This window comes from Schistocerca americana, chromosome 5 (assembly GCF_021461395.2).
Source record: "Schistocerca americana isolate TAMUIC-IGC-003095 chromosome 5, iqSchAmer2.1, whole genome shotgun sequence".
NCBI lineage: Eukaryota > Metazoa > Arthropoda > Insecta > Orthoptera > Acrididae > Schistocerca > Schistocerca americana.
The window spans coordinates 21442189-21460803 of record NC_060123.1 but is presented as its reverse complement, the minus strand read 5'-3'; the positions used below and the strand labels follow the sequence as shown (position 1 = coordinate 21460803).

The following is an 18615-nucleotide window of genomic DNA, read 5'->3' as shown; positions in this document are numbered from 1 at the left end:
ACAGCACGCAGGTCGTGGATTCTTTTTCTTGAGGCTGAAATTAACTTCGCAAGGAACTGCTGCTACGAATAAACTATAACTCATTTGGGATGCCACTCGCATTTTTATTGATATAGACACTAGAAACTATTCTTGATCACAACGTATTGAACATATCTTTCCACAGTCATTATATCTGGCTAAAATAACATGCAATACATCCTGCCACAGACAACATGTCTGTCTACTGAAACCGTCAGAATTGGAGAATAAAATTACACGAATCAAATACTACTATTACAGACAACATGTCTGTACCTAGCGACGGTCGGAACTGTAGTAAACAGTATTGCATGAAACAAATACTGCTATAACAGACAACATGTCTGTCTACTGGAACGGTCAGAACTGGAGAGCCGGACTGCCCGAGACACTTCGCGCGCCAAGCCAGCGAGGCGTGACCCGAACGCCGCCGAAGTGCATCGGCAGTAATATCGTCAGTCTTTTGTTTTAGTAATACACTCCTGGAAATTGAAATAAGAACACCGTGAATTCATTGTCCCAGGAAGGGGAAACTTTATTGACACATTCCTGGGGTCAGATACATCACATGATCACACTGACAGAACCACAGGCACATAGACACAGGCAACAGAGCATGCACAATGTCGGCACTAGTACAGTGTATATCCACCTTTCGCAGCAATGCAGGCTGCTATTCTCCCATGGAGACGATCGTAGAGATGCTGGATGTAGTCCTGTGGAACGGCTTTCCATGCCATTTCCACCTGGCGCCTCAGTTGGACCAGCGTTCGTGCTGGACGTGCAGACCGCGTGAGACGACGCTTCATCCAGTCCCAAACATGCTCAATGGGGGACAGATCCGGAGATCTTGCTGGCCAGGGTAGTTGACTTACACCTTCTAGAGCACGTTGGGTGGCACGGGATACATGCGGACGTGCATTGTCCTGTTGGGACAGCAAGTTCCCTTGGCGGTCTAGGAATGGTAGAACGAAGGGTTCGATGACGGTTTGGATGTACCGTGCACTATTCAGTGTCCCCTCGACGATCACCAGTGGTGTACGGCCAGTGTAGGAGATCGCTCCCCACACCATGATGCCGGGTGTTGGCCCTGTGTGCCTCGGTCGTATGCAGTCCTGATTGTGGCGCTCACCTGCACGGCGCCAAACACGCATACGACCATCATTGGCACCAAGGCAGAAGCGACTCTCATCGCTGAAGACGACACGTCTCCATTCGTCCCTCCATTCACGCCTGTCGCGACACCACTGGAGGCGGGCTGCACGATGTTGGGGCGTGAGCGGAAGACGGCCTAACGGTGTGCGGGACCGTAGCCCAGCTTCATGGAGACGGTTGCGAATGGTCCTCGCCGATACCCCAGGAGCAACAGTGTCCCTAATTTGCTGGGAAGTGGCGGTGCGGTCCCCTACGGCACTGCGTAGGATCCTACGGTCTTGGCGTGCATCCGTGCGTCGCTGCGGTCCGGTCCCAGGTCGACGGGCACGTGCACCTTCCGCCGACCACTGGCGACAACATCGATGTACTGTGGAGACCTCACGCCCCACGTGTTGAGCAATTCGGCGGTACGTCCACCCGGCCTCCGGCATGCCCACTATACGCCCTCGCTCAAAGTCCGTCAACTGCACATACGGTTCACGTCCACGCTGTCGCGGCATGCTACCAGTGTTAAAGACTGCGATGGAGCTCCGTATGCCACGGCAAACTGGCTGACACTGACGGCGGCGGTGCACAAATGCTGCGCAGCTAGCGCCATTCGACGGCCAACACCGCGGTTCCTGGTGTGTCCGCTGTGCCGTGCGTGTGGTCATTGCTTGTACAGCCCTCTCGCAGTGTCCGGAGCAAGTATGGTGGGTCTGACACACCGGTGTCAATGTGTTCTTTTTTCCATTTCCAGGAGTGTACTTTGATTTTAATAATTTTGAAATGACCGATTGATAGCTGGCTGTTGAGAGGTGTTTATTTAAAAAAAATGAAGTAATTTGGATGACAGGTTTAATTAATAATAGCAACTAAAGTTTAACGTTTTGGCGCCCTACCGCCGAACACAGCAGCCAATCACAGAGCAGCAGCATCATGCAGGCGGTCTTTCTCACGGGAATGGTACCGAATCGAACATCTGTCACCGGTACCTCATGCCACATTGCGTCTTCTCTATGCTTCTTGCATCTCCACTGCCCTGGGAATAGCTTCCTGGAGCCTAATATGATGGCTGAGTAAGCCAGAAATATTACAAACTTGCGCGCTAAAACTGCGGCCCGACCCCATACCACGTTTCAGACGCCTCAGGGTGACAAGGAGGGGGCAGGCTGTGTTAATCATTGGATGGGTTTTAGCGTACAGAAGCGGATGTGGACGTCACCTCTCCGTGAGCAACCGCGGCTGCGGGTGCGCCAGCGGCAGCCAGATCCTGGGAGTAGAGTGCTGTACGGAGACTCTGCTGCGCGGCCGGGCCGCTTCGCTTCGCTTCGCTTTCCGCCTCATTCGCTCTCAACGGCCGCTTCAGAAGCAGCTTCCCAAGGCCGCCGGCGATAAGGCCCCTCCCTCGCACTGCTTCTGAGGGCGTGCTGGCGCTTAGGAAGCACCGAGAGGCGCCGCTTGGCCGAGCCGAACGTACAAGTCGGATTGGTTCGCATCCGAAAGGGCACTATATACATCAAGCCGAAGAGACAAAGGCATCCCTTCAGTTTTGCTCTTACTTATTATACTCACCAGACTACTACATAACAGGCCAAAAAAAATTGATGGTGATCGTATCACTGACCTCAATTTGCAGCAGGATTTTGGAGCATATGCTGTACTCGAACATTATGTATCACCTTGAAGAAAATGACTTTTTGATACATAACCAACACGCATTTAGAAACTATCTTTCGTGTGCAACACAGCTAGCTCTTTATTCCCATGAAGTAATGAGTGCTGTCGACAAGGGATCTCAGATCGATTCCATATTCCTAGATTTCCAGGAGCCTTTTGATACCGTTCCTCACAAGCGACTATTTATCAAATTGCGTGCATGTGGAGTATCGTCTCAGTTGTGTGGCTGGATTCGTGATTTCCTCTCAGAGAGGTCACAGTTCGTAGTGATGGGCGGTAAATCATCGGGTAGAACAGAAGTGATATCTGGCGTTCCGCAAGGTAGTGCCATAGGCCCCCTGCTGTTCCTGATTTACATAAATGATCTAGGTGATAATCTGAGCAACCCCCTTAGACTGTTTGCAGATGACGCTGTAATTTAGCGTCTAGTAAAATAATCAGACGATCAATTCCAATTACAAAATTATCTAGAGAGAATTTCTATATGGTGCGAAAAGTGGCAATTGGCACTAAACAGAGAAAAGTGCGAGGTCATCCAGATGGGTACTAAAAGAAATCCGATAAATTTTGGGTATACGATAAATCGCACAAATCTAAGGGCTGTCAATTCGACTAAATGCCTAGGAATTACAATTACGAGCAACTTAAATTGGAAAGACCACATAGATAGTATTCTGGGGAAGGCGAAACAAAGACTGCGCTTCGTTGGCAGAACACTTAGAAGGTGCGCAAACCCTCTAAAGAGACAGCCTACATTACACTTCTGCGTCCTCTGCTGGAATATTGCTGCGCAGTACGGGATCCTTACCAGGTAGGATTGACGGAGGACGTCGAAGAAGTGCAAAGAAGGGCAGCTCGTTTCGTGTTACCGCGCAGGAGGGGTGAGGGTGTCACTGATATGGTACGCGAGTTGGGATGGCAGTCACTGAAACAAAGGCGGTTTTCTTTGTGGCGAGATCTATTTACGAAATTTCAATCACCAGCTTTCTCTTCTGAATGCGAAAATATTTTGTTGACACCCACCTACGTAGGGGGAAATGATCATCATAGTAACATAAGAGAAATCAGAGCTCTAACGGAAATATTTAGGTGTTCCTTTCTCCCATGCGCCATTCGAGAGTGGAATGGTAGAGAAGTAGTATGAAAATGGTTCGATGAACCCTCTGCCAGGCACTTAAGTGTGAATTGCAGAGTAACCACGTAGATGTAGATGTAGATTAATAAAACTGACAAACTGCAGGGACGGATTCCTGACTGGAAATGGAGGGGAAAAGGTCCCCTGAACATGTGTCCGGAAATGCACCGTTGGCACGGTAGATGGGGCTGACGAACGAAAGTTCCTCTGACCGCGTGCTGTGTGTCCCTCGTGTGTTGCAGGCTGTGTGACTGACGCAGCGCACTGCAGACGGCAGAAGAGCCTGCTATTCGTGTCGGGAACAAGCCGATATTGTGTTTGTGTAAGGCCAAGCAGGCGGAAACGGTCGAAAGCCAGCACGGCTGTACAAAGAAAAGACACCAACCATATCACACAACATATCAATTCCTTTTTCAGACAGACCGACGTGCAAGGAGGTGGGGAACTATGCATACACCAGATGTGGAGGACCGGGTTCTACAGGATATTTTGACGAACCCTAGCACAAGCTCCAGGCAAGGGGCCCACCAACAGGGTGTCAGCCAAATTACGATTATGTGTATCCTGCGTCACAACCACTACTATTCGTATCACCTGCAATCCCATGGAGGCCACGATCAACATCTGTTGAGACGTGGATGCGATGCATGTCTGACTATGTTACGGACGACTTGATGTCGTTGTTCGCACATCGTCCATTTCCGGACTCATGTTCATTAGATCTTTTTTCCTCCATTTCCAGCCAGCAATGCGTCCCTGCAGCTTGTCGGTGTTATTAATGTTCACTCTCTATTTGCGACAGCTACAAACGTGTGTGTGGTTGCATTCAAGAGTAGCAGGAACTGAAACAGTACGAACGGAAATCACTCAGTTTTAACTATCTACATCTACATCCATACTCCGCAAACATCCGTACGATGTATGTCGGAGGGTACCTTGAACCTCTACTAGTCAGTCATTTCCTTTCCTGTTCGATTGTCAAATAAAGTATCACAACACACTTAACTTTCGGTATTCTTTAGGGTATTACTGACTTGTTTACTTCCGTTAGTAATTAACTTCTAATTGCTTTCAGAATCTTTGAAGTAAATGTCTCACCAATGGAAAACAGTAGCGATATTTTATATTGAGGAAAGTTGTTACGTAAGTTATGCACCGCACTTTTCTCTTAATACTTCCGTAAGTTATTATTTAGAGATGTTAGGAAATGTATACAGTTAAAATCGGGTGAGGGTCTGATCACAGCTACTGCCAGAGAAGATCCTCTAAGTTAACACTGAATCATTTACTTTATTTGAGCATATATGTATCTCATTAATCTAACATACCATCGCTCGTTGTTAGTTTATTCTGGAACATATTTGGCTAATATATGGGAGTTGACAGAGCATGTGTTCTGAAAATACTTCCTTCGTTGTTTCGCGAATTTGTAAATACGCATTTACTACCCTGAAGCAAACTGAGACGATACAATCACGAAGCAAGCAATAATAAATGAGACAACATAAACTACAGAGAGTTGAAGCTTGATTCCCACGTTGTGTCACACTTTCGAAAGCCGCCGGCTTTAGAATACACATAAATCACCACTAATGCCGCTGCTGGCGTTAGGAGGACAATTAGTTTACTGCCTCCGTTTGCACAACTTTCACTTACATCTTACTGTACGAAATGCACCATTGCCAACCGTCGCACTGTTCCTCTAATTTTACTCAACATTTTGTCCAGTCGCAGAACGACCTCGTTCTCTGTTACATACAAAATTGAATTCGACCAACGATAAAAATGGAATCATTTCATTTTTTTCTTATAAGTAAAATTTGAATTGTAAATGCACTAGGTGAAGAAAATCGATTTGGATTAAAAATCAGCAAACATGTAAGAGTTCGCTCAGTGTGGCTAAGCAATTGTGGTGCTTAGATTACGACACATTACAAAAGTGTGTGCTGCATTTTACAAAGGTTGATAAACATTTCACTACAACTGTTCAAAAAAAATTACAGAAATGTGAAAATATTACCCCTAACAGAAAAACAAGAAAATTATTAAACATCTTCAGAAATAAGACTGAACTACAATACAAATGCTGGCCAAAATCCACAGAAAAAAAACTTCTTTTTTTTCTCTTAATCAGATAGAGGATCTTTTGATAGGACCCTTCCACCAGCCTCAAGGAGTCATTTATTTAGTGATGGAGGGAAGTGTGGGGCGTAAAAATTATAGACGGAGAGGAAGACTCCAATACAGTAAGCAGCTTGAACTGGATGTAGGTTGAAGAAGCGTGCAGAGTTGAAGGGGCTTCCACTGGTTAGACTTCGGTGGAGACCTGTTTAAACCAGTCTTCGGATTGAAAACACAATAGCAGCAGCAACAACAAAAACAACAACAATAAAAATAACGATATTTTTAAGTTTTGACAAGAAAGAAGAAACTGACAGTGTTCTTCTTGGTCGTAATACCGAGAAGTTCGTTCTTCACTTCTGACTTACAGCGTAAAAGTATTCTCATGGTGTACATTTATCAAGTTCCAGTGCCGTTTATGTTCCAGCTCACCCTTCTTTGTAACGTGTTTGAGTATTTCAGTACTGTAGGAGAGAGAGCGCAAACGTTTTGTTCCTGAGCTTTAGTCTTCCTATCAGCAGGCAACGACGTTCGTATCTTTTGTGACAGCATGGAGTAACTGTTACTCGTATAAATCTCTCTAAGTATTATTCTCAATAACCTTGTAGAAATGAAATTTTCTCAGTTCGTGGATACATCCAAGATGTTTATCCCTTCCCCGTTTAAAATAAAATTGAATACTCGGCCTTCAGGCCCGACAACGCGATGAATCATCTTGTGATGTTGTATAAGGGGCGATCAAAAAGTTTCCTTTCTAAGATAGTTCGGTCCAGAATCGGTATGCCAGTCAGGTAAAACAGAGCCAGTTACCCTACGCACCAAGCTGAGCGTACCAACTGGGTAAAATACCGTGTCTTGCTGCTAGGAGAAGTGTCTGCTACTCATTCTCGTCCGACGGGAATCTTCGACCCTTCATGGCCGTTTGTAAGGGGCCGAAGGCGTGATAATCGCATGGGCAGAGATCAGGACTATAGCCCACGTGGTCGCGTGTCTCCCAGTTGGGATGGCATAACTCGTGCGTTACAACATCTGCGATGTGCGGACGTGCCTTGTCATGAAGCAGCAGCACCCCTTGTCGCGCACCACTCCACAACGATGGCTTGCGACAGTCATGCTGTGCCACACACATTCTTCATTCTCCGAGGGGTGTCTACCGGTGTTCGTCCTTCGGCAGCCAAGAGAAAATAACAACACGTTGGTCCTATTTGGACGTCTTTGGTAATAACGTCGCCATAGTCCACGTTCCCGCACGTACGTCTGAAACACGCGGATGTTACATTACTCCCTTTCCTACAAGTCAGTGCTTTCCGTGATTTCCATCAATCGCTTCAGGCGAATGTCGGGATGGTTCCTTCGAAAGGACACGGCCGATTTCCTCCTTCATCCTTCCCTAAGCCGAGCTTGCGCTCCGTCACTAAAGACCTCGTTGTCGACGGGACGTTAAACACAATCTCCTCCTCCACATGTCGGTACTTATACAGAGTGGTCCATTGATAGTGACCGGGCCAAATAACTCACGAAATAAGCATCAAACGAAAAAACTACAAAGAACGAAACTCTTCTAGCTTGAAGGGGGAAACCAGATGGCGCTATGGTTGGCCCACTAGATGGCGCTGCCGTAGGTCAAACGGATATCAACTGCGTTTTTTTTAAAAATAGGAATCGCCATTTTTATTACATATTCGTGTAGTACGTAAAGAAATATGAATGTTTTAGTTGGACCACTTTTTTCGCTTTGTGATAGATGGCGCTGTAATAGTTACAGACGTATAAGTGCGTGGTATCACGTAACATTCCGCCAGTGCGGACGCTATTTGCTTCGTGATACATTACTCGTGTTAAAATGCACCGTTTACCAATTGCGGAAAAGGTCAATATCGTGTTGATGTATGGCTACTGTGACCAAAATGCCGAACGGGCGTGTGCTATGTATGCTGTTAGGTATCCTGGATGACATCATCCAAGTGTCCGGACCGTTCGCCTGATAGTTATTTAAGGGAACAGGAAGTGTTCAGCAACATTTGAAACGTCAACCACGATCTGCAACAAATGATGATGCCCAAGCAGGTGTTTTACCTGTTGTCGCGGCGAGAATCGGGAATCTCAAAAAGGTCGGTGTTGAGAATGCTACATCAACATCGGTTGCACCCGTACCATATTTATGTGCACCAGGAATTGCATGGCGACGACTTTGAACGTCGTGTACAGTTCTGCCACAGAGCACAAGAGAAATTACGGGACGATGACCGATTTTTTGCACGCGTTCTATTTAGCGACGAAGCGTCATTCACCAACAAGGGTAACGTAAACCGGCATAATATGCACCATTGGGCAACGGAAAATCCACGATGGCTGCGACAAGTGGAACATCAGCGACCTTGGTGGGTTAATGTATGGTGTGGCATTATGGGAGGAAGGATAACTGGCCCCCATTTTATCGATGGAAATCTAAATGATGCAATTGTGCTGATTTCCTACGTAATGTTCTACCGGATGTTACTAAAAGATGTTTCACTGCGTGACAGAATGGCGATGTACTTCCAACATGATGGATGTCCGGCATATAGCTCGCGTGCGGTTGAAGTGGTACTGAATAGCATATTTCATGACAAGTGGATTGGTCGTCGAAGAACCATACCATGGCCCGCACGTGCACCAGATCTGACGTCCCCGGATTTCTTTCTGTAGGGAAAGTTGAAGGATATTTGCTATCTTGATCCACCGACAACACCTGACAACATGCGTCAGCGCACTGTCAATGCATGTGCGAACGTTAGGGAAGGCGAACTACTCACTATTGAGAGGAATGTCGTTACACGCATTGCCAAATGCATTGAGGTTGACGGACATAATTTTGAGCATTTATTGCATTAATGCGGTATGTACAGGTAATCACGCTGTAAGAGCATGCGTTCTCAGAAATGATAAGTTCACAAAGGTACGTGTATCACATTGGCACAACCGAAATAAAATGTTCAAACGTACCTACGTTCTGTATTTTAATTTTAAAAACCTACCTGTTACCAACTGTTCGTCTAAAATTGTGAGCCATATGTTTGTGACTATTACAGCGCCATCTATCACAAAGCGAAAAAAGTGGTCCAACTAAAACATTCATATTTCTATACGTACTAGACGAATATGTAATAAAAATGGGGGTTCCTATTTTTAAAAAACGCAGTTGATATCCGTTTGACGTATGGTAGCGCCATCTAGCGGGCCAACCATGGCGCCATCTGGTTTCCCCCTTCAAGCTAGACGAGTTTCGTTCTATGTAGTTTTTTCGTTTGACGCTTATTTCGTGAGATATTTGGCCCGGTCACTATCAGTGGACCACCCTGTATACGCGAATCGGAGTGTCGCTACTTTGCAGCAAAGCCCTCAAACGGAAACTTTTTGATCGCTCCATGTACTTGAAATTAACTCCATCACAATCTTCATCATTATTAAAGTTGGGTAATACCGTTTATCATTTCAGCTCACTAATGCAACTTGCACAAAAATTTATTCCGTTCCATGCATTTTTTCTAGCAATAAATTTATGCACGCTCTTTTGTTGCTTGTATAGATAATGAATACGCCACTATTTGCTGATTTTAGTCGCAAAAAAGCGCCTTTCATATTACAATGAACACTATAGTTACATGGAATGTTCTTTTTGCATATCCGTCATTCGAAGACAACAAAGACTCACCCTGCTGGATCTGAACTTTAAATGCTTATGATAGCGTCGATACATCGGGCGGTCTGAACTAACCGGCTTGAGTGTTTCCCTAGTGACGAACACATTAAATATTTTGACAGCTAAACTTAATGCATTAACCCTTTCTGCACTCCTCAATAATGTGACAGCGCGTGTGTTAAACTGCGGTAATACTGAACCAGTGCCACTTTGTACGTGTGTTCCAGGAGTGGGCTTCATTTTATGTTTACAGCACATGGTGATGCGGAATGTTTTTATTACCTTCTTTACTCTAATTTTTCATGTATTTTTCTATTGCAGATGACTCTGTCATATTTGTTCATGTTAATTGCTGTTTGTTTCTTTCTGTTTCCCACTGTCTGTTGCATGCTCTGCCGCCGCACTCTAGCGCTGTGACGTGTAACTTATGTACAACTATACTTCACTGGTAAGACATCTTTCAGCATCACGTTTTGCTTGAGCTCAAGTGCGCTTCACTGACACAAACACTAAATTAGAAACTCACACCTGAGTGCACAATTGTTTTCGTTTAAGTACTGAGTTCGTTGCTATGGATGGATGCTTCTTGAGTATTTGCTGCTGGCTGCAGTTTTCTGCCTGCATGGTACGAACGTACACACATTACAAATTATCAGAAATGTCGCTGCGCTCATCTTGTTACTGTATGGTGTAATATGTCGTTATAGATTACTAGGGGTAGCTACCCATGTTTGTTTCTTTTTACTTTTCTTTTCGTCGATTATGGGTGAATGCTTATAAGTAACTGGTAGTTACTGTAAAAGCAATAGAACCGAAATTATATCATTGAATTGTAGTCTAATATGCTATAATTACGTAATAAGGTGTGACAAAACGCTTCATGGTAGCTAGAGTTAAATGTTGTTGCATTAAAGTTAGTACTACAGCATACATCCTCTTATGAGAGTAAATCACTGAATGTAGTTCTTTGAGAAATAATTGAGTAATGTAAAGTTCGCTTCTGCTTTGGCAAACATAAATATTTTTCTTATATCTGTATTGTAAATGAGCTATAAAATACAAAAGTAATAGCAATAGCTTCATGTTTCATGTTCGTTGTATTGATCATGGTGAGAAATTATTTTAAATAGCACTAAAAACTGTATGTGACCTGATCACATACAGATTAGTAGTTTAAATACTAATGTAACGGCTCCGCTCAATTCACATGCCTCCTGCGTTCCACTTCTAAATTATTCAAATGTCGTAAACAAGCAGCGGCAGTATTATTACAGGAAGTACAATACCCTACCTTTTTAAATCTAATGAAAGAATCAGGTTTTCTTATTTCTGATATATTTACATCATATGTTCACATTCAAAGTAAAACATTTAAAATCATCATTATCCCGAAGAGAAACTATCTTCATTCGTCCTTTTTGTTAACAAATACTTTCGGAGCAAGTCTATAGCTGTGATGCACAAACAAGATAACTTATGCAGTTGTAATATCTTTCGACGTATGAAAAGAATCCTTAAAACGATACCCTGCATTTCACAAATTTTTCTTCGTAACTGCACAAACACGAAACTGTTTTTAAATACTTAATATTGTTTTCATGCTCGTTGATACTTGTATCAATCTTCATGTACGTAGTTCGTCTCCCACAGTGCCTAAGTATTTCCGAATCACCGTATTTTTCAGAACAAACAAGAAAAGGGCTTACGAAAGCTAAAAGTGAAATATGTGGAAGCAAAGACGGATATAATCATGTTTCAGTTGTATAGTCAGAAAATACGCCCTCTTTTTCCTGTGACACTGTTCATTGCTTTGCTGTAGTAATCGTTATGAATCATTGTACCCCATCCATGAGAGCTAATCATCATAACCCCAGTCTCTATAAGAAGACTGTCACTGCTGCCTTCGCTGAGGTCTGATGTGGGTCTTATTTCTTCTGAGGTGAGGAATGCGGTGTTAGTCCACTGGCTTGCATTTTATTACAAGGTATTATAAGAACACTTTGGCTTCATGTCAATAAACTGCTCCTCCCTTACATCCCTTTCCGCCCCCTGCCTTTCTCCTACTCTCTCACACCTTCTTCCCCCTCCATTCCCCTTCCATCCCATCCAACCCTTTCCCCCTCACACGTACAGGGTGAGTCAAAAAGGACTTTATAACTTTGGAATGATATAGAAAATTGTTGAGATAACCTACAGAATCGGTAGACTTGTCATTTTATAGCAAAGAATCTCAAGTTTGATTCACGTAGTATAACAGTATGTAACGCTACCGCCCTGCTCGGACGTACGTTAGCTCTATAAAGCCTGTACTGTAATAAGTTCACGGGCTTCACCTTATAAACAAGGATTTTAGTACATAAGTTGACCGCGTGTACCTAATAGAAGCAAGATCGAACTTATATTCAGTCAATAACTACAGGGATGCATCAAGCAAATGTAAAGTATAACTACTCGTTCGCATGGACAAGAAGTACACACAGTAGATGCTACCTATAATTAATAATTCGGTCGCCAGCCTACTTAGGCAATGAGTGAGTTTTTCCTTGTACAAGTGGGTGCATGTACAAGCATAACTACACGTAGTAACGTTGCGTTATATGGCAAAGTTTGGAACCAAAAAAAAATCCACTGAACTAAAGTTTCCTCTTTTTGTACTAATTTGGACGAGCTAAATTTACACAACACCACACAGTAATGATTACTACGAACTGCATTTTGTATGTTGAGCAGACTAAAATCGGGCATAGATTGCCCTAGCATCGACAATCTTGAAAGTACACACACAATATCACTATTAATGATGGACAAACATTAATACACTTAGGATTAATATAGACGTAGCCTTACTGATCAAATCTGATCAACACATTTCAAGGTTTGAAAGAATGGACAAAAGAAGGGGGGGGGGGGGCGCCCTGAAACTGTTATGGTCGTTATACTGAAACTATTAAGTACTGAAGGCAAATTAACACTCAAAATTATCAATCTATGGATAACTACTCTTTGTCTTACTTCTGAATAATTTAACTGTCATTATTTCTGTCTCAAATTAATTAAATAACATCGCTAACTCAATCCAACAAAAACTCTTTTGTTCTTTACCAATATTTGCAACAGCACACAGAACTATAGATTCCTTTATGGCATAGATTAATCTGCTGATAATTTTCATTAACACAAACATTAAACTTTCAGTTTAGGATACTCGGATTGCACAATACGAGGTAAGGATCCTGTCTAGGTCAGTGATCGGGATAAGTCATGGCTAAAGCAATTCTGGTAAAAGTCACGTTATTATTGAACCATTAGAAACATTTTCGACACTGGTCCACACAGATACACTTCTAAAGATGAAATAAATGTTTGACCTGTGCAAGTCGGTGCGGCGGTTGGCGGGCAGCGAGGTAGCGGGCAGCACGGCACACATGCAAGCACGGCTAAGGCTCACACAACATCGGCACTTTCCATCTTCTTAGCGTCGTAATCTTTCCAACTTTGTGCCTCAGAATATAGCCATGCCAAGTAGTCGTCGGAATCGGTTCATCCGAGGCTCAATGGAATCCACTTTTCCTGGGTAGCCTCCTCGGTACAGTACGTGTACTTCCGACTGTTGCTCGCCTCCGACTGTTATACTGTGCCCGTTGTGCCGAACCGCGCCAGTGTGCGTTTTCCCGCCTCGCCTGCCTCCACCTTTTCCCGCTCCCCTACAGGTAGGGTAATCACCACAGGTTTTCTACTACACATATCCTAATGCATTACGTATGGACCAAGTGTATAAATTACAATTTTCACATCTTACAATAGTTTTAACATTAAATACACTTCCTTTTGATTACCACATTATTTGAAATCTAACATAAATAATAATATTCATTTCAAAAGTTGCTCACAGTTTCTTTAACATAACGAAACGAACCGAAAAAGAAGTTCAAAACATGGCTTACATTAATTTATCTAAATTCATAAAGAAAAAAATTATTATATGTACAGTTGTCGTTACAAGTACCCCATTGCACCATCACTAGCGTCATCGTAGTTTACAGTCACAATGGCTAATATCACTGGTGCGGAGCGTGCTCGCTGTGCGTTTTGGTTTCATGAAACGAACTATCCAACAACTGTTCGGTGTAAATGTGGGGCAGCGAAAATCCACATGCAACCCTGGAAGACTTTCGTGATAGCCCCAAATCTAATATGTTCTATGCCCTTAGCAAATCTAGAGTGTGTGGCCATTTCTTTTTCATGGAGAAAACCGTCACTGGTTTTGTGCATCTGGATATGCTTGATTCCGCATATCGATGAAGATGACCTAGAGGGGTGGTTTACTGCCAGCAAGACGGTGCACCATCTCATTTCCTCACGGAATTTCGAAGTTTTGCTCGATAATAGCTTCCTAGGCTCGGTAGATTGGCCATGTAGGGCCAATTACGTGCCCACCTCACTCCCCAGACTTGATACCGCTGGATTTCCTTCTCTCGGGCTTCATTAAAGACTCCTACCAAATAATTTAACCGATCTGAAAAGACGAAGAATCTACGCTGCCGTTGCACACGTTTTGCACTACTTGCTCCAACGAGTGCGGGAAGAAACTGATTATCGGTGGGGTGTTTGCCGCATCGGAAATGGCATCGGACCAAAATGACTCTTGACACTTTTATGTGTCTACTACTAAGTGAAACATCTACGGATTCTGTAAAGTACCTCAATAAATTCCATGGTTGTCAAGTTCTTTTTGACCCACCCTGTACTACTCCACCTCCAACCGGTCTGCAGCCGTAGCCATACAGAGAGGAACGCAGCGGGCAGAGCGCTTTTACGCGGCGGAGCCGAGCCTTGCGCGATGACTGACGCGTGTGCCTGTTGCTGTTGACCAGGGCTCAGCAGAATCTAACTACTCACAGCCGTCTTCCGACTTGTCGCTGGACGAAGAGAAGGAAACGCTGAGGCGGGAGAAGGAGAGGCAGGCGCTGAGCCAGCTGGACAAGGCGCGGGTGAGTACCCTCCACGAACGTGCGCTCTACTACTGCTGCTGCACGCCTCCCATACGGAGACGCGTGTATTATATGGATTTGTGTAACACTGCTGTCACTTCTAGCACAACTCTACCTTCTCTTTCACACATTTTTCTTTAAATCAAACTAAAGATTTTTGCTCCTTCAGTGTTACTTCAATTCCCCACAAGGGGGCGGGCTGGCAGAGGATAAAACCACTCTTCAACCAAAGGCTACAAAAACTATGTTTAAAATTCGTTGAAATATATAAAAAGGTGACAACAACAGGTTAAGAAAACGCTAAACTACATTTATAGAATTTATAGAGTGCAATAATCTCTTTCAAATTCTTAGGGTAACAGGGATAAGAAAATGGGGAAAGAAACGCTATTTACAACTTGTATAGACACCAGATGGCAGTTATAAGAGTGGAGGGGCATGAAAGGGAAGCAGTGATTGAGAAGGGAATGTGGCGGAGATGGAGCCTATCCCGCACGTTATTCAATCTGTAAGCAGTAAAGGAAACAAAAGAAGAATTTGGAGTAGGAATTAAAGTCCAGGGAGAAGAGATAAAAACTTTGAGGTTTGCCGATGACATTGTAACTCTCCTTGAGACAGCGGAGGACTTGGAAGCGCGGTTGAACGGAATGGACAGGGTCCTGAAGGAGGATATAAGGTTAACATTAACAAAATCAAAACTAGGATGACTCAAAGTAGTCAGATTATATCAAATGATGCTGATGAAATTAAATTAGAAAACGAGACACTTCAAGTAATAGATGAGTTTTGCTATTTGGGCAGCAAAGTAACTGATGATGACCGAAGTAGAAAGGATATGAAATGTAGGCTGGCAATGGTAAGAAAAATATTTCTGAAGAAGAGAAATTTGATAACATCAAGTATAGATTTAAATGTCAGGAAGTCTTTTCTGAAAGTGTTTGTATGGAGTGTAGCCATGTAAGGAAGTGAAACACGAACAATAAACATTTTAGACAAGAAGATAATATAAGCATTTTTAAATGTGGTGCTACAGAAGAATACTGAAGATTAGGTAGGTAGATCATATGTATGAGGAGGAAGTACTGAACAGGAATGGGGAACAAAGAAATTTGTGGCACAACTTGACTAGAAGAAGGAATAGGTTGGTAGCACATACTCTCAGAGATCAAGGGATCACAAATTTAGTACTGGAGGTAAGTGTTGGGGAGAAAAGCATAGAGGGAGACCAAGAGATTTATACAGTAATCAGATTCAAAAGGATGTAGGTTGCAGTAGTTATTCGAAGATAAAGAGGTTTGCAGAGGATAGAGTAGCTCGGAGAGTTGCATCAAACCAGTATGTTGGCTGAAGACCGCAACAGCAACAGACGATTTTGTAAAAAAAAAGATAGATAGGTGGACGATATTGAAGATTTTTACATAAAACGGGTGACAATAAACGAGGATTTTGTAAAATACACATAGACGTAAAATACTAATGGTTTTCAAAACTCGTGTGGCTATTTTATATTACAGTTAAAATACGGTCACTGATGGACGTGAGTGGTGCCACGGTGTAACGGTGAGGCTAGGTGACACACAAAAAATGGTCATGATGAAGATGCGTTGAAGAGTGTGGCGCTGGGGGAGAGCTGAGGGGAGGGTGCGATTAGTGGCTAGATAGATAGGCGGTGTCTCAGCGGATTGCAGCAGGTGCTTTGCGGGTGGCGGTTTGGGAATAAAACTAAACGTGGAGTCACTGAAATATGTAATTTATTTGTTGGCAACAGAGTAATGCTCCTTCACAGCATATGAGGGTTATATGCGTTGTTCTGCCTATTACTGAGAGAAACCTGAAGATTCATGTGCTAGGGGCGTTCAATTTTTTTCTCGGTCCTTTTCGGCTGAAAAAATTCGTAATTTGCTGTGGGACATCGTAAAACATTTAGCTTCAGCCCCTACAGTTTCAGAAGTTTTGATAGGTGGCAGCGCTATGCGTTGCCGTCGAAATGGCATCCGTAAAGGAGGTATATTCCAACAAGCAGCTGCCGTCTGTCTTCGAGGGTTTTTTTTTTTTTAGGAGCTTTCTGCCGTTTGACTGTTAATTGTGCATTTAATTTACGCAATCATGATTTGGACTTGGTGCCCATTCTGAAGTGCATGCTGAAATGTCAAAATATATCTGACCTCTCTGTGACATCTGATCATCGAGAAAACATATTCCGACGATGACATGTCACAGACATGTCGGACATATTCAGAAATGTCGGAAATGTCGGAAATAAAGGGTAAGTTCAGAAGTTGGATTAAGGATGTCAACGATAAGAGTCGCACATTGTGAATAGAGTGAACAGTCTACTGAGAACAGAATATGGCTTGAGGGCAAAGCGAAGACAAACGAAACTAAATAGAAACAGCAGAGATGAAATTAGTGATAAATTTAATATCGAAACCAGTGACCACGAAATAAACAATGTTAAGGAATTCTGCTACCTTGGAAGCAGAATAACATGACAGCCGAAGCAAGAAGCACATGGACAGCAGTAGCATAGGCAGAAAGTTTATTTCTGGCCAATATAATTTCACTATCATCAAACATCTGCGTTAATCTGAGGAGGAAACTTGTGACGATGTACGATGAGAGCACAGCGTCGTACAGAGGTGAATCATGGACTGTGAGAAAACCAGAAAAGAAGAGAATTTAAGCGCTTATAATGTCTGGCTATAGGAGGAAACTGAAAATTAAGCAAACTGATACAATAGGGAATGACGAGGTTCTCTGCAGACACAGAGAAGAAAGATAAATATGAAAAACGTGGACTAGAAGAAGGGCCATGATGATAGAGAATGTTTAAGACATCATGTCTTGGGTATTTTCGGGAATGCTTTCTAAAGCTTCGGTAGCCCGGCATCGGAACAGCCTTTTGTCTGTTTTTTCCTTCTTTCTCCGTTCTCCATGTCCTCCCTTTCCTCCGTTTCGGATTTTGAGGTCTCCCGTTTCTTCTTCCTCCCCATGGATTCCTGAAGGCCACCCCACTCGTTTCACACGCACTTCGGTTCGTCACGCACCGAAGGAGGGCAGAGTCCTCTGCTACGACTAACCCGCTTATTACTGAGGAATATCCCGTGATGACATGATTACTATGAGTATCAGCCAGCTACACTGCTTTTTAAATGGTTTTTACTTTATAAATGGCTCACGATGAGTCCGTTTCGCCATATTGCCATCACCAGATGCTCTGTAAATACATAGGTAGGTGATGGCTTTAATATAATGATCTGTAACTATGCATGTACAGAACACCTGGTGATGGCAGCATGCCACAATGGGCGCATCGTGAGTGATTTATAAATTAAAAACGATTTAAAAAGCTGTGTGGCTGGCTGATATAACAATCATGTCATTAGAGTACATATTTTGCAATGCGGGTCCCAAAGGACAAAAGTTATTCGGAAACGTGTTGATGCAGTTGAAAACCCTGTGAAATCCTGTTCTCACTTACGTAATGAGATTTTGCTTTTGGAGACCAACTATGATTTTCAAGTCCAGTAACTGCTTACAGCTTCGCTCCCCCATGGTTACCGTGCTTGTGTCGAAACCCACTGTACGCTGAATACTTTGCTTGGTATTATTTGCATTCAGTTGCTTGACGGCTGACCGAGGGGGAAATCCACCATCATCTCTCTAATCAGGGCATCACTGCTGTCCATCAGCTAATGAAAAAGGATGATGCAAACTTAGGGCCTAGCGCATTCTCACATTTGATCGAGTAGTCCTTCCATTGAAGATTAAGGCAGGCTATGAAGTCATTACGGTCCGATCATACATTTTAAACCTGATGTGTTGGTACTAGTGTCAACGTTAAAATCACA

General features: G+C 43.4%; 1 protein-coding gene across 13 annotated transcripts in view; it reads left to right on the top strand.

The window, feature by feature from the left end:
* The window catches only part of LOC124615292 (voltage-dependent L-type calcium channel subunit beta-1), a 720562-nt gene that overhangs the window by 382780 nt on the left and 319167 nt on the right, over positions 1-18615 (top strand). For 12 of the 13 annotated variants that reach the window (XR_006979771.1, XR_006979774.1, XR_006979770.1 and 9 more), the window contains one exon: positions 14648-14764. Coding sequence is in view for 7 of the 13 variants with exons in the window: in XM_047143072.1 (XP_046999028.1) it covers positions 14648-14764 (117 nt within the window). In the remaining 6 variants the exon portion in view is untranslated. Of the gene's footprint in view, positions 1-10174; positions 10222-14647; positions 14765-18615 lie in introns of those variants that run through there. The other variant, XM_047143073.1, reaches the window with a different exon arrangement.